Source organism: Sus scrofa, chromosome 1 (assembly GCF_000003025.6).
Source record: "Sus scrofa isolate TJ Tabasco breed Duroc chromosome 1, Sscrofa11.1, whole genome shotgun sequence".
In the NCBI taxonomy this organism is placed as follows: domain Eukaryota; kingdom Metazoa; phylum Chordata; class Mammalia; order Artiodactyla; family Suidae; genus Sus; species Sus scrofa.
The window spans coordinates 227,800,528-227,822,056 of NC_010443.5; the positions used below are offsets into that span (position 1 = coordinate 227,800,528).

At 39.6% G+C, this 21,529-nt stretch overlaps 1 protein-coding gene across 8 annotated transcripts in view; it reads right to left on the reverse strand.

The window, feature by feature from the left end:
• TRPM6 (transient receptor potential cation channel subfamily M member 6) overlaps positions 8,984-21,529 on the reverse strand; it is a 228,413-nt gene continuing 215,867 nt past the window's right edge. For all 8 annotated transcript variants that reach the window (XR_002336394.1, XR_002336392.1, XR_002336397.1 and 5 more), the window contains 3 exons: positions 20,466-20,517; positions 14,099-14,205; positions 8,984-10,847 (listed from right to left, as the gene is read on the reverse strand). Coding sequence is in view for 1 of the 8 variants with exons in the window: in XM_021064975.1 (XP_020920634.1) it covers positions 10,705-10,847; positions 14,099-14,205; positions 20,466-20,517 (302 nt within the window). In the remaining 7 variants the exon portion in view is untranslated. The remainder of the gene's footprint in view (positions 10,848-14,098; positions 14,206-20,465; positions 20,518-21,529) is intronic.

Here is a 21,529-nt window from a genome sequence, read left to right on the forward strand (position 1 = left end):
TTCTTTGATGCAGGGCTAGGCTGCAGCTCCTAACCACCTTTACAGGCAGGCATGGCCTCATGATTGACTGCTAGCTAACAGTATGTGAAAAAAAGGTTTGTGCCATTTCTAGGGCTGGCCCATAAAACCTCCCATGAGTTCTCCTCCCTTTCATGTTACATTCCCTTGGTATCCATCTGTTAAAGATGGTAGAATCACTGTCAGCCTAGGTCACAGAAAGACTGTGTGAAGCATAGAACTCAACCACTAAACAGTGTGCCCTGGAATGTTAAGTGAGAAATAAATGTCTATTATGTCAATACAGATGGCCAAAATGCACATGAAAAAAATGCTCAAAAAAAAGAGTTCCCATCATGGTGCAGCAGAAACTAATCCAACTAGGAACCATGAGGTTGCAGGTTCGATCCCTGGCCTTGTTCAGTGGGTTAAGGATCTGGCGTTGCCGTGCACTGTGGTGTAGGTCACAGACATGACATGGCTCGGATCTGACATTGCTGTGGCAGTGGTGTAGGCCAGCAGCTATAGGCCAGCAGCTGTAGCTCCAATTATACCCCTAGCCTGGGAACCCCCATATGCCACAGATGTGACTCTAAAAAGACAAAAAGCCAAAAAAATATGCTCAATGTCATTAATTATTAGATAAATGCAAATCAAAACTACCATGAGATACCACTTCAAACCAGTCAGAATGGCCATCATTGGTAAGTCTACAAATAACAAATGCTGGAGAGGGTATGGAGAAAACAGTACCCTCCTACACTATTGGTGGGAATGTAAATTGGTACAACCACCATGGAAAACAGTATGGAGGTACCTTAGAATTCTATACATAGGACTACCATATGACCCAGCAATCCCACTCTTGAGCATATATCCGGATATAACTCTCCTTAAAAAAGACACATGCACCCCACATGTTCGTTGCAGCACTATTCACAATAGCCAAGACATGGAATCAACCCAAATGTCCACTGACAGATGATTGGATTAGGAAGATGTGGTATATATACACAATGGAATACTACTCAGCCATAAAAAAGAACAAAATAATGCCATTCGCAGCAACATGGATGCAACTAGAGATTCTCATCCTGAGTGAAGTCAGAAAGACAAATACCCTATGATATCACTCATATCTGTAATCTAATATATGACACAAATGAACCTATCTACAGAAAAGAAACAAACTCATGGACATGGAGAACAGACTTGTGGCTGCCAAGGGGGAGAGGGAGGCAGTGGGATAGACTGGGACTTTAGGGTTAGGAAATGCAAATTATTGCAGTTGGAGTAGATAAGAAATGAGGTATTGCTGTATACCACAGGAAACTATATCTAACCACTTGTGATAGAACTTGAAGCTGGGTAATGTGAGAAAAAAGAATGTATATATGTATAACTGGGTTACTTTCATACAACTGGGTCACTTTGCTATACAGCAGAAATTGACAGAACACTGTAAATCAACTACAATAAAAATATTTTAAAAGAAATGTCTATTGTGTCAAGTCATCACATTTTGTGCCTATTTACTCTTGTGACCCAGTCTCCCCTAATAGAGAACCATTTCAATGCTGGCATTCTAGGGTCAATGTCATGAACTATTAGTCTTTTGTTTGAAAAGAGATGCAGATGGGGGAGGCTATGCATGTGTGGGGGCAGAGAATATGTGGGAAATCTCTGTACCTTTTGTTCATATCTTTTCAGCAAACCTAAAATTGTTCTTTTTAAAAAAATCTATTTTTTAACTTAAAAAGAAACAGAAGCATCTCCAGCTTCACCAATCTTGGGTGGGAGATCATTTTGGTGATGAAATAAGAGTATCCTAAATAACAATTATTAACGATTTCCCAGCATGCCTACTGTGTGCCAGATACTGTACTAAGTGTTCTATGTACCTTAGCTCTCATTCTCAGACTAATCCTGCTTAGTAGATATTAGGTTACAGAGATGAATTTTCTCTACAACACTTAGGTGCAAGACATAGCATACTACCTTATTTTCTAAATGTAGATAGAAGTCCACCCTCTCTAAAAAGATAAAAGAGGTAGTCTCAGTCATATTTTGGGATTCTAAAATGTGTGAAAACAGGAGTTACTATTGTGACTCAGCAGTTAACAAACCTGACTAGGATCCAAGAGGATGCAGGTTCAATCCCTGGCCTCGCTCAGCAGGTTAAGGATCCGGTATTGCCATAAGCTGTGGTGTAGGTCACAGACATGGCTCAGATCTGTAGGCCGGCAGCTATAGCTCCAATTGGACCCCTAGCGTGGGAACTTCCATATGCCACGGGTGTAGCCCTAAAAATCAAAAATAAAATAAAATGTCTGAAAACAAATGTAGTTTACTCAGTGCTTGGGAAAAAGGGGAAGGGCTTCTAAGCCTGGCCAAACAGGCAGAAGGCTCATTTGATCCATGACTACATGTTTATTCCCTGTGACTTTTCAGGCCAAAGCTCTTAGTCCTCCTGATATCCATGAACTAGCCTTACCCCAAACATCATTATCTTCCCTGCCTCTAGGAATGAATCTCTCATATTTCTCAGGGTAGGCTTTCTCTGCCTCATCAACTCCAAGTTCCAGCCTCCATTACTTTTCCAGATGTCTAGGTGAGAAGTTGTCATGTGGGGACCTTGTAGCTTCCACAGTAAGCCATTAACATCCAGAGGTACAGGCATCCACCTACCTTCTTGGGATGGAGAACAGCCAGAAGAAAGACAAGTCAGCATTTTAACAGATGACCCTTCCATATTCAGATGACAAGCTGGGTTCAGAGAGGTTAATAAAGTTGCCCAAGAAAACAAAACTATTCAGTGGAGGAGCTTCAGTTCAAAACCAAATCCATCTGCCTTCAGGGTTTAGAGAATTTTCTACCATTCCATGTAGGCCCTTCTGGGAAAATTCAAGGCATGCCACAGACCTAAGAGGATTTTTATGACAATAGGAAATAATCATAAGTCATTCTCAATAAAATGAAATATTTGGAAGACTCATTGAAATCCAATTCTTACGGTCTTTTTACTTGAAATCTTCGATGGTCACCCAAGCCTGGTATTATAATTTTTTTATTATTTTCCAAGGCTGGTATTCAAATAACTACTTTCTACTTATATAAACACACACACATATATATATACACATACAAATAAGTACTGTGAAATACTAAAACCATTCACTTGCAATATAATTTTCCAACCAGAATTCTGAAATCACATATCTAATGAATTATCCTCTTTGAAAAGCATAAAGTAAATCTTACTCATCTTAACAACAGCCTTATAAAGATTTCCAAGTTAACAACTTAGCCACGGAAATATCTGAATATTTTTCAAGAAAAGAGAGATGAATTTTATTACAGCAAAAAAACATTTGCCTTAACCCAAATTTAGTCATTATTAAGACCAATGATGGTGAATTAGAAGGCCTGAGTTCTATCTAGGTCCTCCTTTGACAATAGTTATGTTAACTTTGGGTGAAACACAATCTCTTTGGATCTCATTAATTTTACCCATCCTTTTAGTTCTTTTATTTTCCTTACCTCTACATTCCTGGAAAAATTGGTACCTCACTTGTTAAATCAATGATAAGTCTTGGTCTATATTTGCAGCCAGTATAGCATAAAAAGATGTAAAATAAATAGTCAGAGAAGAGAAAATGAAAAAGGAAGGAAGGGGGGAGGGAAAGACAAAATGGATGAGGAAAAAAAATTGTCATTATTGTCTACATTTCTCAAGGAAGATCTAAGAGTCACTTTAAGTTCTATGGAATCAGTCTAGAATATTGCAGACTTTGGGTACTCCACTCGCACTGGCAAGCCCATTCCTCTGGAGAAGATGGGATGAAAGAGGATGTCTGAACCTGACACCATTAAATATGCAATTTATCTAAGTCTCTTTGTTCTGATTCCATGCAACCCTTTGATTATAATCCAGCTTCCAAAGCCTCCAGGGACACGGTGTGATGGTCAGGCTGATAAAGGTTTTGTAGTTTGCATAGATTCTATTTTTCACTATAAATTGATAAACTGGAATGCCATTAGATGCTATCATATACTTATCCTGCTGTGTCGATTAACAATATCTGATCATCTAGGAAAATATAGAAAGAGGACAGAAATGCAAATGGAAACAGAAAAATGCACTGTCCGACACAGTGCCAGGCTCAAAAGAACCCACTCATCATCTGGCACTTACCTTGTGATGATGTCAGGAATGAAGTGGCTTTACCATGGACTCACAGTCTATAAATGGCTATTAACTGTGCAGGAAAGAGTTCCTTGACGATGACAGACACAGAGAACAGAGAGGACATAAGGTAACATTTCACAGATGCCAGTTTGGATATTCTCCTCCAGTGGCTGACATTAGCTCCCGATTTTCAAATCTGTTTCACACCATCGGAGGGATTCATGCTCTAGTAATTCTAAGTGTGCTGGTTAGTATTGCCTTGCCTTCTACAGCATTGGCTTGATATAGATTTAAATTCTGGCTCCCCCTTGGGTAGCTGACCTGATCAAGCTGCTTAAGTTGCACGTTAGGCAGCCTTTTCAAATCTGTGTAACAGGCATGTAGCATAATGCCTAGAACATAATGAGTGTTCAACACACATTTCCTATAATAATAATATTTAAAAGTTATTATAATCATCATTATTGCTGGGCAACAATGAATCAGTATAATGTAAACTCCTTATTTGTCTTGGTGACCCTCGAAGATAGATACGAATCTCATCTAATAAGTCTAACCTTAGGGTCAGGACCTAACACATGGTAAGGCTCAATAAATATTTCTTAAACAGGATATATACTGAACAGTTGTACAAAACTAAGGACTTCACTGTACATCATCACCACACCTCTCTTCCTATTCCCTAAGAAATCCCCCAAAGCCCTTTAGTAGTAGGCAAATTTCCCATGTCACGAAGCCCAGCCTGTATTTGTTTTCATCTGTTAACACTCAGGCGATCTCCAGAACACAATGCTCTACTCTCTCAATAAAATAATTCCCTAGTCCTGCCAGTCCCTGATTCTCTCTCCTCCTCCTCCACAGCTAATGCATGCACCCAATGATCATTCTCCTCCTCCTCAACATTGCTGTTGCCAGCATCTCTGCTCCCCAAGTCCCCGTCTAAAAAAATTTCTGGGGCAAGGAGGGAATTGCACTGTAACAGTTTTCTAGGGCTGCTGTAACAAAGCAGCAGAGACTGGGAGACTTTAAGAGAAATCTATTTCCTGCAGTTCTGGAAACTGGGAATCTAAGGTGTCAGCATGTCTGGTTTCTTCCAGGGCCTCTCTCCTTCGCTTGCAGGTGGCTGCATTCTCAGTCTTCACATGATCTTCACCTTGAGTGTGTCTGTGTCCTAATCTCTTCTTATAAGGACATCAGTAATATTGAATCAAGGCCCACCTCAGCGACTTCATTTTAAATTTAGTTACCTCTGGAAAGACTTTATTTCCAAACACAATCACATCCCAAGTACTGGGGGTTAGGATTTTAGCACATGAACTTTGGGGGGATAAAACTTGGCCCAGAATACACATTATGGATTTCTTTTGGTTACCAGAAAGGGCATCCTGAGGTTCTATGACCTCTTACTGGTAACCAATGTGATACAGAGAAAAAGATTCATTAAAAGCCAAAGCACAAGAATTTTTGCTGTGGCTCAGTGGTAAAATGAACCCGACTACTATCCATGAGGATGTGGGTTTGATCCTTGACTTTGCTCAGTGCGTTAAGAGTCCAGCATTGCCATGAGCTGTGGTGTAAGTCACAGATGTAGCTCAGATCCTGCATTGCTGTGGCTGTGGCATAAGCCAACAGTTGCAGCTCTGATCTGACCCCTAGCCTGGGAACTTCCATCTGGGGTATATGAGGCCCTTTAAAAAAAAAAGAAAGAAGAAAGAAAGGAAAAAAGGAAGAAAAAAAAGCTGGAATGCAATCACATGTCACCAATGACAATTTCCAATTTCCCCAAAATCCTTCCAACAAAATTATTACGTCCACATATGGTCATTGCCAAAGGGTTTCTACCATAACAACTGTAAGGACTTTCTGACTAATATAGCAGATGGAATTTCTAAAGGTTCAAAATGAAAACAAAACAGCCAAAAAAAAAAAAAAAAAAAAAAAGCCCACTTGGGTAAGATGAGCATTCTAAAGAAGTTAGTTACTAAAAGACGCTGACAAGCTATAGACCAAAATTTTCTTATCAATAAACAGCCCTATACTAACAAAACCTAAGAATTCATTAAATATTTTGTAAAACATTGAGCTTTACAAATACCAAGACTCAAAACATGTTCTTTTTTCATTCCTAAAAATGTCACCACTGATGGTGCCAGATTAGGGCTTTACTTATCCCGGAAGGCTTTCTTTGAGCCAAAGGTGGAAAAGACATTAGCTAAACCCATCAAAAAACAAAATAAATAAGAGACATTGTGAAATGGTGAATATCATGATTTTTGAACTACTTAATTAAGCTTCAAAACAAAAAGGGAGCAATGAGCTTTTTCCCCTTGGAAAGAGATAAACAGCAGAAAGCACTTTTGTGTTTATACTGAAACAAGTCCACTGAGCATCCTCTGTAAACATGAAATAATGATCACATAATATCAAAAATGAAAACCCCTTATTATTTATTGAACTGGATCCCACGCTCACAAGAAGCCTTTAAGATGAGATCCTCAAAGGACTTTATAAATGCTCTCATTATTTTTCACCATTGTTTCAAAAGGTAAGTATCTCATCTTCGTTTCAGAGTTAAGGATTAAGACAAAGGTTAAAAGAATTACATAAAGTTATACCAAACCTGCCAATGAGAGAGACTGAGGTTGTTTCCCCCTAAGACTGAAATTCTTCTTTTTGAAAAATTAAGCAACTAATTACTTTTAGGAGGGCATTTCAGTAAAATATATTTTATCTGTACATCAAGGTCTAGGAAGAAAAATCACAAAATAATAACTGCGCTAAATAAAAAAATCAGTGTGGTTTCCAGAACCCTTTCTATTCTGTGTACCCACCCATGTGGCCGGAGATTTGAAATGCTATTTAAGTCTCATTTTCCTTCAGAAGCTAACCTCTGTGGAATAAAATGCTGTAAAGGGGGGGAAAAAAATCTTTTCTGTCATTTGACTTTAACTTATGATAAATTAGCTTCAACTAGTTTCTTAGAAAATTGCCCAAGAAATGACTACAGAAAATTAAATACCAAGACTTCAAAGAGGCAAACACACAGCCTTCAAATTCCGACCTCAGAGAATAATCCTCCCTTTCTCATGCTTTGGAGAGATGTGAGTAAAGAAATCGTACTAGGGCATGGTAATGAACCATCTTTCAAATGACTTTTCTATCAATCTGCTTTTCAAAGGGTAATAAAGTGATGATTATTTCTAGGCAGTTTCTGGGAAGTTATCATCTCATTTCAATAGTCACCAGGAAGAAGGATGGTACTTGGGTATTATCACCGCGACGATAAGGGCAAGAACTAGTTGAGAATTAAATAGACAAGGTGTAGGTTGTTAAAAGCTATTTCCTGGCAAATTAAAACAGAGAGAGATCAAAAGAATTGTGTTGAGTCTTAAGGAATTGGTAATCATTCCCTTCTAAGATTAAAAATGCAAATCTGATTTATTAACTGGTGAATGAAATCCATTGTCGTGTGAAGGTTTTATTATTTCTTTCAACAAATAATGTTGAAAGCTTATTATGTGCCATGTTTTGTGCTGGATCCTGGTAACTGATGGAGAAAGACAAGGCAGGACAGGAGCTCCTGTGTTACGACTTCTACAACCTGAGGGGTCTGTCTCACCTAAAACAGTAACAAACAGCAACAATTCTTTTTCAGTTTTTTTGTTTATTTTGCTTTTTTTTAGGGCCACACCTGCGGCATATGTAAGTTCCCAGGCTAAGGGTCAAATCGGAGCTGCAGGTGCTGGCCTACACCGCAGCCACTGCAACACCAGAGACTTAACCCACTGAGAGAAGCCAAGGATCGAAACCACTTCCTCATGGATACTAGTTAGGTTCACTACCACTGAGCCACGACTGGAACTCTTTTTCAGTTTTTGGTTAAATGGTTGTTAGGAAAGTTTTAGTCACCCAGTACTTGTTTTGCAAAGCCACAGAAAATAATAGGATGAGAAACACCCAACACTGAATCTGGGAGTTCCCTGGTGGCCTAGTGGTTAAGGATCCAGCACTGTCACTCCTGTGGCTTGAGTCATTGCTGTGACTTGGGCTCAGTCCCTGGCCTGGGAACTTCTGAATGCCATGGGCACAGACAAAAAAAAACAAAAACACAAAAACCTATATCTGACCTCATTCCCCAGAGGTGTTAAAAGCTTTAAGATGTCATGGGGCAGAAGTCTTCCAGGATATACAGCCTCATGCAAAGGAATGCCTGTGCACAGGATGCCTCCAGGGAGGACTCCAGGAACCTGGTTGCTTCTCTAGTCCCTGGATTCAGATCCCATCTGTGAGATGGACTTAGTACTCACACAAGACCTATGCAGCCCATTCCTCCTCAGTGGTTCCTAAAACCAGCCCCAGCTGTGTCTTTTTATTTGCCCTAATTCTGTTATCCCAGTCTGAACCTACTGCCTGCTAGCATAGAGTATGGAACACATCTCTGGATGCAATATTTGCCCAGAAGTCATTTTTTTTAAAGCACTAACCAGAGATCTAAACTTGGAACAATAACAAAAAAGAAAACATGAGACAACACTTTCTGAGGGCAAAGAAATGTTACATTCACTGCACCTTCATCACTTACACACTACAGAGAAGGCACTTAATAAGTATCTGCTGAACAGAATTAACCAAGTGAATTAATGCACTCATTTGTGGTCATGAATCAAAGTCAAGATGATGACACTGGTATCTTCATAGAAGCTATCCCACAGTAACGTTTGCCCGGCAGTTTATCTTTTAAAATGTTATTCTGGTAATTTTTCTTAAAAGAAAGAAAGAGAATCATGACACAGAAAATTAAAATCAAAATGTATTTTTTCAAGTTCCATTCCAGGTATCAAATATTTGACCAATGAATTGATGCCTTTAGTTTGGCCTTGTTCAGGCAAATTCTCTCCTTCCATAGTTGAACATGGCTGTCAAGTAAGTACCAATAGATCTCTTAGCAATTTGTCCAATAGGACAAAGCAGTTAAGCTCTGAAAAAAGCATTAACAGTTTATCCTCATTGCCAACCAAGAAATCACCCAAATGTCCCACCTCCTACCACCCCCAAGACCAAAGTCAAAGGGCTATAAATTAGCCCTTGTACAGCTCACAAGAACCAGACATTATCCTTAGCAAATCAAGACCTTGTTTTTCCATCCCCCTAACCCTGGGCAGTATTTCCTCCAAATACCAGCTAAGAATGCAGGAGTGTTGACGTAAAAATCAAGCCAGCTAATGTAAGGCTATGGATAACCTGAAATTTTCAAACCAAGGAGGTTTGCTGCTGGTAGATTAGGACACTTTACAATGAGGGAAGGGGATGCAGCAGGGAGGGGGGAGATTTCCCAGCCCTCCAGTCCTCCTTGTGTGAAAAGCCTGTGCACCTTCTGAGGGAGAGTGACTCTGATAAGTGCCAAACAAGGATGACTGACCTCCCCTCTACATACGTGCTGTACAGTGTGGCTTCCAGGCACCTTTCTTCAAGCCTTGGAAACTGATCACAGGTTCTCAAGGCTGTACTTAAAACATACACTCCAGTACTCTTTCAGCCACCAGAACTCTGTAATGCAGTGAAGCATGCCTTTGAAGCATGTTCTCATTCAGAAACCCCATCTTTCCAAATAGGCCCTGATATAAAGTAATTTAACTTATAATATTAGATACACAGCTTTGAAAAAGGGAGTAATGTTTTAGAAGTTAACTTCATCAATCTCTAACCAATAGCATCCCTGAGCTTAAAGAAAGGGAAAACGTTTCCAAATAATTTCTCCTTTCGTATATCCGTGTTCCCTTTAAAAAAAAGAAAAGAAAAGAAAAGAAAAAGGATGAAAGGGCATTTGTTTTGTTAAATTTCCCTTTTCCTCTCTTTCAGGCCCAGGTATCATATAATTCACTGACAATACCTCCAACCATCTAAATTTCACCAGGATGCTAACTTTTTACTGGTTAGTTTGTGCTGGAGCGTGCTCCAGTCAGTGCAAATACACCCTCACACCACTGTTCTCCTTTCCGTCTCTATTCAAAGCCCTATGTGGCTGGAAAGAGAGAGGAGGAAGTCAGGAAACTTTGTTTGCGTTTATATATATACACAATCTGTGGGTGAGGTGATGATTAGCAGTGGAGGTTAAAGTCTGCACACGCAGTGAGAAAAATAAATTAAATGTATCTGCCTGGCTCTTTGGTGTCTCTGCTGCAAGGGTTCTCTAAATGACCAGCTAACACAGTGAGGTATGAAGGAAGAGCACTCCTGGCTGATTCTTCCAAGCATCTTCCTGTGCACCTTGAGGCTGATGAACACATGCAAAGCACCCTGCACACAGGTCAATGTCTAGGAGAACATTGACCCTAGGCAAGAGAGACATGAGGCTCAGCAGGCACATCCCAGGAGGCCTCCAGGTGAGGCCATACTGGCAGAGACTCTGACATAATCAACGTTACATCTGTGTTACAACAGAGTTCATGGAAGGGAGGGCAAGGGCAGTCATCATCTTACTTCTCCCTTTTCTTTTTCCTTTTTTTTTTTTTTTTTTTTTACAACCGTGTGAGGTCTTCTGGAGGATTACTACCCTCTTCCCCTCCTGGAGTCTCCTCAGTCTCCTCAGCTGGTTCTATGTTGATTTCCAGTCCAAAGGCAGAATTTATCCTTCCAGGGCAATAGTCATTTCTTTTTAAATCTGCAAGGAAGACAATAAAGATGATTATAGGGAATCTTTCAGAACATAGTGTTCATACATACAGACAGAGTGGACTTTGGGACTTTGGGACAAGTGCTCAGAGAGGACTCTGCTTCCTTCAGCCACTGATATGTGAAACTCAAACCCTCAACCATGTCCAAACTATGCCTGACCCTCACACCCATATGTGACTCCAACTTCCCAGTGTTGTTTTAGGCTGTGTTCACTGGGGCAGGGGAGGTAAGATTTGGTTGCTTGATTTAATACGTGATGCCCTATCAGACATGATCCAGCCAGTGTTAGTGAAGCCAAGCTGGAAACAGGGCATTTTCACTGTTAAGTGATGTCAGAGCCAGGGAGTTCAGCCAAAACGGTGGACCCGAGATGTCAGCGGTCGGTTTCCACAAGAGAGTTGTACCTCAGGTATGGCTGCACCTATGAAAACTTCAATTATGAGATCCTGTGCTTCCCAAAGCTTCATTCTTTAATTTTATAGGGAAGTTATCCAAAGAAATCATTAATAAGGGTAACCTTTGGGGAGAAATGTGTGGAAGAGAGTGGGCTTTAGATGGGTACCATTTTGTGCTATGTTGATTAAATCTGTTAACCTTAAACATACATTCCTTGTATTATTTGTATTGCTAAATGGGGATTATCTGGACAAAAAAATCAATACAGTCCATTGTTTTTTTGTTTGTTTTTGTCATTTTAGGACCTCACCTGCAGCATATGGAAGTTCCCAAACTAGGGGTCAAATAGGAGCCGGCCTATACCACAGCCATGGCAACACAGGACCTGAGTTGCACCTGTGACTTACACCACAGTTCACAGCAGTGCTAGATCCTTAACCCACAGAGCAAGGACAGGGATCGAACCTGCGTCCTTATGGATACTAGTCAAGTTCTTAACCTGCTGAGCCACAAGAGGAACTCAGTATTATAGTTTAATAATAGCCAATAATTATTGAACACATTCATACATTATTTCAATTCTCACACCAACTTCATGAGATAGGTGTTATTATTCCCTATGTACAGATGAGCAAACTGAGGCCCAAGATCACAAAAGCAGTTAAAAAAAAAAAAAACAAATCACCATTCCTGGGATGTGAGTTCAACCTATATTTCCTATGTTCTTGACCTAAACTACCTCTCTTCAAAAAAAAAAAAAAACTAAAACATAATCAAACAAAATTACTCCTAATCTATTTTTCCAAACTAAACTTTTTATATTCAAATTACTAAATGTTCAAGAAAATGAGGACACTTTTTTTTTTTTTGTCTTTTTGTCTTTTAGGGCCGCACCAGTGGCATATGGAGGTTCCCAGGCTAGGGGTTGAATCGGAGCTATAGCCTCCGATCTACACCAGAACCACAGCAACACAGGATCTGAGCCGAGTCTGCAACCTACACCACAGCTCACAGCAACGCCAGATCCGTAACCCACTGAGCAAGGCCAGGAATCGAACTTTTCCTCATGGATGCAATTAGATTTAGAAATGGAGGAATTATTGAATTAAGCACTCAATATCTGTCATGGTAGGTCAAAAAGAAATTTTGAAAAAACCTCAACCTTGGTCATGGAGAAGAGACAACTGGTCTCAAGGATGAAAGTAGGGAACTATACTGCAAGTCTCCCTTTCTCCCGGCTCATCAGATCTAGTTCCCATGTCATTCAGAAGGGAGGCTGTCCTGCCCAGGGAACAATGCATCAGACCTGGGAAGGGTCAGCACCTGAGGACACCCAGTTCATGGGCTGGATTTCAGCTGCAATCATGGGACCCTGCCTCCCATAGGGCCCTTGCTGCTCAGCCCAGCCCCAGCTTTTTTCTGGTCTCCTTGTGACAAGAGGAGAGGACAGGGGGCAGCTAAGTTCTGTGTGTGGTGTGTGAGAAGGAGCCCTGGGCAGCTACAAGATGACAGGGACGGCCCGCCTTTCTGTTCTGCTCCAGTCTGATGTTCCCACCCTGAACACTCACCACCACCACCCCAGCTGACAAGCCATTCCCCCCAGAACTGGAAGCTTCTCCACATCCCAGTCTTTTACTACATTTGTCATCCCACAAGAGCAACTCCAACTCTAACTCCAACAAGATTAGAAATTACCTTTCTTTGTTATCAATTTATACCTACTCCATCCCAGCCTATAATAGATTTTGATCTTTTAGCAATCTCCAGGAGTTCCCACTGTGGCTCAGTGGTAACGAACCCTACTAGTTTCCATGAGGAACATGGGTTCAGTCCCTGGCTTCGCTCAGTGCGTTAAAGAACCCGGTGTTCCTGCGAACTGTGCCATAGGTTGCAGATGAGGCTCGGATCTGGTGTTGCTGTGGCCATGGTGTAGGCCAGCAGTTTTGCAGCTCTGATTCAAGCCCTAGCCTGGGAAATTCCATATGCCAAGGGTACAGCCCTAAAAAGATTCAAAAAATTACAAAAAAAAAAAAAAGTTCCAAATCAGGGTATGATCATTTCTGATTTATGATCAGGCTGGAAGGGCTATTGAGCTTAAAAGATGTGAAATTCCATTCTAAGGGCAAGTGTGGAAGAACCTAAGAAAAACTGTGGCAAGCTGAGACAAAAGCACTCCTTCCAAGATAAAAAGAAAAGAGGCATCAGAACTGGGGCTGCCAATCTGGGGGACAACAGACCTGCAGCCGCTTTCTATTATGTTAGGAATAGTTTTCTGTGTGGACTATACTGGTTTCAAACAAAGTATGCCATATTATCAAATCAGATTTTAAAAATATACCTTGCAGTGTATGTTTAAAGTGGGAGTATTTTGGGTTTGTTTTTTGTTTTGTTTTGTTTTTTTGTTTGATAGTGAAAAGCACTACCTTAATTGATAGTTGTTGTTTCCCTTCACAGCCCACCCTCCCGTGTGGCCAATGAGTAAATAAGAATAGAAGAGAAATACTTTGGGCACCACATAGGATCCAAAAGGGAGAGAGGAGGGGAACAGAGACCTGCCTCAGTCCAATTTTACCCCAATTAAGTAGGGGAAACTTTTCCTTTCGAGAGACTGTGACAAGTACTGGGCCCAATGTTGTTTTATCACATTTTGGCAGAACCTGAAGTAAATCCCTGTCCTTTTAATCCCTTTAGAAACTTGAAAAATTTGCAGTCAGAAAGTCAGGCCTCGACTGCGAATGAGATAAAAATGTGATTGAGATTTTCTTCTCTATCCCAGGTTACAATGAATGTTGTTCAATGAGAGATTTACTTAGAGAAAAATAGAATTGTTTGGGGGCATACCCGGGAGTTTGAGCTTCCGGCAGCAGGAGTTGCAACGATGTTTTGCAATGAAGTTTCTAATTGCATCTTCCCCTAAATTGGCTGGTCCAAACACCATTCCTCTTGATCTAGAGGAAATATCAGAATATCAATTAGATTGCAGCTAAGAAAAAGGAGCTCAACTAGGATTCTCTGAGATACCGAACAGTATCCCATAGTAACCCAGTAAACTTGAAGGAGCCAACAAAGAACAGAGCACTTTGGGGAAGCAACAATGTCAGGCTTGCAAATTTAAAATTCAAATGCACTTCAATCTTTGTACCCTACTCCAAGACCTACTGTGAAACTTCTTTCCACGATAATCTGATAGAAGAGTGAATTTTCTATGTACCACATTAAAACAAAATACAGTGAGACCCTTTTTAATGCATATGGGGTGAGAGAATGACATTCATCACCAACTGTTCCACTGGAATACCCGAAAGGTAAGGTTGAAAGTAAAATAAACCAGCCATTGGGCCACCCCTTCTAAAAATATTGATGCGCGCTGTTTCAAACCCAAATACTTTTCTGAGAATAACCGACATCCTCATACACAAATGCCTGACAAAACTCTACGCCAGCACTTTTGGCTCTATCAGTAGCTGCTTCTACCTTGCAAATTGCTATAGCTGGGTTCTTCATGAAAAGACAAGACAACCAGGGAACAATGATTTTGTGGAAGTAAACTACATTCACTAAACACAGATGAAAAAATTACAAAGAATCAGCATACATTAGGCACATTTTGAACAAGTTATAATTGTAACAGATCCTTAGCAGATTCTAGGATCAATGTTGATCCATTATCAGATCACACATGACCATCATTCTTCAGCTGACACACCACACACCACGGAACAGAGCACGCCAGAAACACTTCCAAAGGAACTTTATAAAAGCTAATATTTTACTTTAATGACATGCAGAGTGGAAAAGAGCACATTTTAAAATCTGAACTCAATTACCGTTCTTAAATACCACGTCTTAAGAAAAAAGAAAAGCAAACTATCACAAAAGGAAACAATAAACTTTGCTTCTAAGGAATGTGGTTTTTCAAAAGGGACGTGGTGTAAAAATGGACTTTTTTCCATCCGAGTATTGAAACATTTATCTCAATTTCCACTTCCTTTTGGCAGAATAACAGTAGCTGCTCTGAAGATGTGCCAAGCTCAGAATGAGGGCTGATGTCAGTTTGATCTCAGATTGCTTCTCTGCTCTCAGGCGAGTAGGTTGGAGGAAATCTCTTGGGAAGACAACGTGAACAGACACCCAGGATTAACTTTCCTGGTCACTCAATCGCCCTTACAAAATACGATTCTGGTGGTATTTATCAGGCTGCATAAGCTGCCTCTTGTTAACTATTCCTCTCTTCCACCCCATCTGGTAAGGAACCACTTATATAAAGTGAAACCAAACGTGGCAAAAAGTAGAATCTCTCAATATTTAGTACCATAACTCCATGATGCTGATAAAGTGAAAAAATAAAGTGTCATTTTAATTAAAATTGAAAAATTCATTTTATAGTCTCTCCAGCGTGACCTCGTTGGAATATTTTACTCTTTTGCATTCCACACTGCCATTTCTTTCCTCCCAGAAAAACATGAAAGTTCCCAACTTAGAAATGTAACACTGATTCTCAGATAAAAGCTGGAAGCTAAATCATGCCCTTCTAGGAGTTTTGTTAAAGTTAAGACAAAAGAATCAAGATTACTGCAGTATGTATATATCAGAGGGTTGACCACTCCCCGTAAAGGGGAGAGTGAAAGAGGGTTGTAGAGACATTCACACAGCATGCTGACAGCCTTGCAGTCTCAATAACCATGTTTAGAAAAAAAAAAAAATACAACTGTTTTCCAGACTTTTCACAGCACAGGAAAGCAGGTGGTAGCTTGGTTCCACATTCAAGGAAATGCTAATTAGCACCATGTATACAGAGATTTACTAAAGAACATCTCATCACTATTATCACTTCATACTTGTCAAATGCTCAAAACCATCAAGGAACTAAGTTAAAAAAAATATATGCAATCCCAAACTACCAATAACACTAAGACAGCATCCACTGAAGGTCAGTGACCTGAGGAAACAAGTGGTCAGAGAGGATTTGGGGGAAAAGAGCAAATGACTTTGTCTTCATGGGCAAAAGGTTGGGGAAAGTTGGGATACAACAGGTCTTAGAGAATTATCAGAATTTGCACCACAAAAAATCTTCCTTTTTGTGGAGGATCATTCTCTTACACTGACCCCTTCTCCTCATAGGCAGTGACCACCTTCACTGACCTTCAATTTTCTCACTTATGAACTGAGATTGAAAGATGCTTCCTTCCAAAGTTGTTGTTGAGGGAAAAATAAACATACGAACACACCTGCTTCTCAAACTTTAATTTATACCCAGTCATTTGAGGATCTTGTGAAAATTCAGATTCTGATTCAGGAGATCTAGGGAGTCTTGAGAGTTTGCATGTCTAACAACCTCCCAGGTGATGGTGAGGTTGTTGGTCCATGACCCATGACCTGTGTAGCAAAGGTTTTAACACACAAGGGCATTTGAAAATGTGAGCCTCACTGAACTAATTCAATTAGTTCAAATTAAGAAGTTCAAATCACAGACATACAGAGCAATGGAACAGAATAGAGAACCCAGAAATGAGCCCAGACACCTATGGTCAATTAATCTTGGACAAAGGAGGCAAGAACATAAAATGGGAAAAAGACAGTCTTTTCAAAAAGTATTGCTGGGAAACCTAGACAGCAGCATGCAAATCAATGAAACTAGAATACACCCTCATACCATGTACAAAATTAAACTCAAAATGGCTTAGAAACTTAAATATAAGAGAAGACACCATCAAACTCCTGGAAGAGAACATAGGCAACACGTTCTCAGGCAACACATTCTCTGGCATCAACCTTACAAATGCTTTCTCAGGTCAGTCTCCCAAGGCAACAGAGAAAAAAGCAAAAATAAACCAATGGGACCTAATCAAACTGAAAAGCTTTTGCACAGCAAAGGAAACCAAAAAGAAAACAAAAAGACAACTTACAGAATGGGAGAAAATAGTTTCAAATGATGCAACTGACAAGAGCTTAATCTCTAAAATACACAAGCAACTTATACAACTCAACAGCAAAAGAGCCAACAACCCAATTGAAAAATGGGAAAAAGACCTGAATAGACATTTCTCCAAGGAAGATATACAGGTGGCCAACAAGCACATGAAAAAATGCTCAACATCCCTGATTATTAGAGAAATGCAAATCAAAACTACCATGAGATACCACCTCACACCAGTCAGAATGGCCATCATTAATAAGTCCACAAATAACAAATGCTGTAAGGACTGTGGAGAAAAGGGAACCCTCCTGCACTGTTGGTGGGAATGTAAATTGGTACAACCACTATGGAGAACAATATGGAGGTACCTTAGAAATCTATACATAGAACTACCATATGACCCAGCAATCCTACTCTTGGGCCTATATCCGGATATAACTCTCCTTAAAAAAGACACATGCACCCACATGTTCGTTGCAGCACTATTCACAATAGCCAAGACATGGAATCAACCCAAATGTCCACTGACAGATGATTGGATTAGGAAGATGTAGTATATATACACAATGGAATACTACTCAGCCATAAAAAAGAACAAAATAATGCCATTCGCAGCAACATGGATGGAACTAGAGACTCTCATACTGAGGGAAATAGTCAGAAAAAGAAAGACAAATACGATATGATATCACTTATATCTGGAATCTAATATACGGCACAAAGGAACTTTCCACAGAAAAGAAAATCATGGACTTGGAGAAAAGACTTCTGGTTGCCAATGGAGAAGCAGGGGGAACTCTGTCTAGTCACTTTGATGGAACATGTAATATGAGAAAAAAGAATGTATACATGTAACTGGGTCACCATGCTGTACAGTAGAAAAAAATACATATATAAATAAAAGCTTAAAAAAAAGAAGTTCAAATTGTAAGAAAACAGTACTTCTTATTATCTTCCCCATGAAGAACAACTGTACCCAAAATTAGGTGACCCCTCAAAACCAGGCAGGATATAGTGATGTCAACATATCAATTTCTAGAGTTCCTATTCTCAAATCATAAAAAAATAAAGTTTGCCATAAGACAGACTCCCAACCTTAATTACCCATTAGAGTCACCTGAGGAACTTAAATAATACAAACCTCAGGGCCCTATCTTTTGAGATTCTGATTTGATGCTAATCCTGAGCAGCGTTTTTTTTTTTTTTAAGTTCCCTAGGTGACCCTAATAGGAATTGAGACCCACTGGCCTATAGAATGCAATTAAATATTCAGCTGTCAAGTAGAATAATATAATCTTCTTAGAATTCTAAAAGTTGGAAATATTCAGGTCATATTAAATATATATACTGAGGTCAAAATTTAATAAATTACAGAGTATACATAAACATGATTCATTACCTATGCAAAATTTTTCACTGCAAAAATTATAAAGGAAATACTTGTAGTAGAAGATTCCTACCAAATAATATGTATTTTTAGCTAAAGACACTTTGGCTTGGCTAGAGTGAAAAATAACATAACCCTTATCTGTACCCTTATTTGACCAAGGGTTACAACATGAACTCCATCATTAAATCTCATGGGAATTGGATGCAGAGAAGCAATATGGATCACCTTTATCTCCTCTAGCTAGTTCAAAAAAATAGCTAGTGCACTTTTAGGCCTCTTTGCAAATAAACCTAGAGATGGTACTGAGATTACATTGTTCAGCAAAAGAATAAAGCATTAAAGAATGGAGTGTTTACATTATTAATCTTATGGGAGGCAAGCAAAATTTTCAGATTTTATTACATAGGAATTGCCTATTCATACCATTATGTCTTTGCAACCCAGGGACAAAGTAGAGTTATTTGGGACAACTAAGAAATTAGAACGTACACTAGAAGTTCTCAAAGGGTGAGCTTCAGGCCAGCAGATTACAATCATCTTGGAATTTGTTACATTATTTTGCCCGACCCCAAACCCACTGAATCAGAAACTGGGGGTAAGGTCTGGGGTGGGGGAGGGTGGTAGATGAATTACATATAATCAGTTCAATAAGGCTCACATTTTTGGATGCTCTCAGTGTGTTAAACCTTAGCTACACAAAGCATGAGCCACGGATCAATAATATCAGCATCACCTGGGAGGTTGTTAGAACTACAGACTCTTAAGACCCTCCCTAGCCCTCCTGAGTCAGAACCTGAATTTTCACAAGATCTTCAGGTGATCTGGTATAAATCCAAGTTTGAGAACCAGTCATCTGCCATATTGACCTGTCCTTCATCACCACCATCACATCTTTCTAGTCCACCTTTAACAAAAGAATACCACCTCAAATCCTCTACTGCCAAGTCCTTCCAAAAGCCTGCTCATGGGATAAAGTGCCCATGGGAATTCACAGGACAAGCAGATGACTCATCCCTCTATATAACTTAAACTTCAGTCCTGAATTAACATTCCGATGTTCTGTATTTAAGCCCCATTGTTTTGGCCTCTCATAGACTTGCTCCTACTGAATAGCACATTTTATGACCTAAGCTTTCATTTTATAGGCATGTGATGGAAGCTGCTGCCCATGATAAGACTCCATTGTGAGGGAAACAAAGGAAACGGTGTGTCTCCTGTGACATTAATTGTTTTCAGGTCAAAGCCTATGGAGACTGAACTTAACCATATTTCTCTTGTGATTGGACCACTAGAAAACTCAGTTAAATTTACAACAAAGTTATGGCTACTGCATTGTCTTTATACATAATTTCTATTTTTGTGTACTAACAACTCCAGACTTAATCTTATTTCCTTAGTTTCTTTTTGTTCCCATTTACTTTTTTTTTTTTTTTTTTTTTTGTCTTTTTAGGGCTGTACCCACAGCATATGGAGGTCCCAGGCTATGGGTCAAATCAGAGCTGTAGCCACCAGCCTACACCACAGCCACAGCAATGACAGATTTGACCATGTCTATGACCTACACTATAGCTCATGGCAACACCAGATCTTTAACCCACTGAGAAAGCCCAGGGTTCAAACCTGTGTCCTCATGGATACTAGTCGAGTTCATTAACCACTGAGCCATGATGGGAGCTCCTTGGTCCCATTTCCTAATCTATGTGTTCTTTAATATCTAATTGTATTTTATCATATTGTTTTTGGATGTGGATGTAGGCATAGATAGAGATAGAGATAAAAGCTGCCTCAAAACCATTCTGGGACCTAGGCAAATATATAAATGTTTAAAATTATTTTTAAAAACCCCTCTACAATGTGTTAAAATGCAATTTTCTAAATGATAACATCATAAATTAACTTACTGTTTGTCTTCAGGTTTTATAACAGATGGATCTGTCAAATTTTCTCCAACACCTCCAAAGGAAAAGAAAATTCATTTAGCAAATGAGGAATTTCATTTTCTCAGAATTTCAAGAAAATAATAACCAAATTTTAATTTTCCTTTAAACCTATGCCCAACCTATTTATTAAATTAAACATCACATGAATTAACTGTACTATAAAAATTGTCATTGTTCCCATTGTGGTTCAGTGGTTAACAAACCCAACTAGTATCCATGAGGATGCGGATTTGATCCTTGGCCTCACTCAGTGGGTTAAGGATCCGGCATTGCCGTGAGCTGTGGTGTAGATCTCAGATACGGCTTGGATCTGGCATTGCTATGGCTGTGGCATAGGCTGGCAGCTGCATCTCCAATTCAACCTCTAGTCTGGGAACTTTGGTATGCCGGTGGTGAGGCCTTAAAAAAGAAAAAAAATTAAAAACAAAATTGTCCAGGCAAGTTTGAAAACTTCAATTAAGGCACTATCTCTCTAAACCCCCTCTATTATGCTATAAACTTCTAGGCTAAACATGAATGTTTTTGTAATGTGTTCGCAGTTACTGATAATGGCATCCATCATTCACCATTCATATATGCTAGATGACCTAATTTTATTTTCTCTAATTCTCAGCAATCATGAAAGAAAAGCATTAGCATCCTCACAGCCTCATTTTACCAATGAGTACTTGATGTTTGAAGAGATTAAACAATTTTTCAGAAGTTGCACAGACCACAAAGGTCAAAGCTTGTATCCCTCCCCCTGGTCCATGGTCTGCTTAGACAGAGTCCACCAGCGCTCAGCAAGGTGCAAGGTGTTATGTGGTTTGGCAGATACAGTCTTGCTCCATCAAAGACACACATCAAATGTTATATATATAGTATTGATAAATGGAAGAATACAAACACCAGGCATTCCTGATCTTGGTGCTGGTTACACACACATGTTCTTCTGTGGAAATTCTTTGAGATATATGCTTATGCTGTGTGCACTTTCCTAAGCATATGTGATTCTTCAATAAATTTTACTTCTTAAGAAAGCAGCT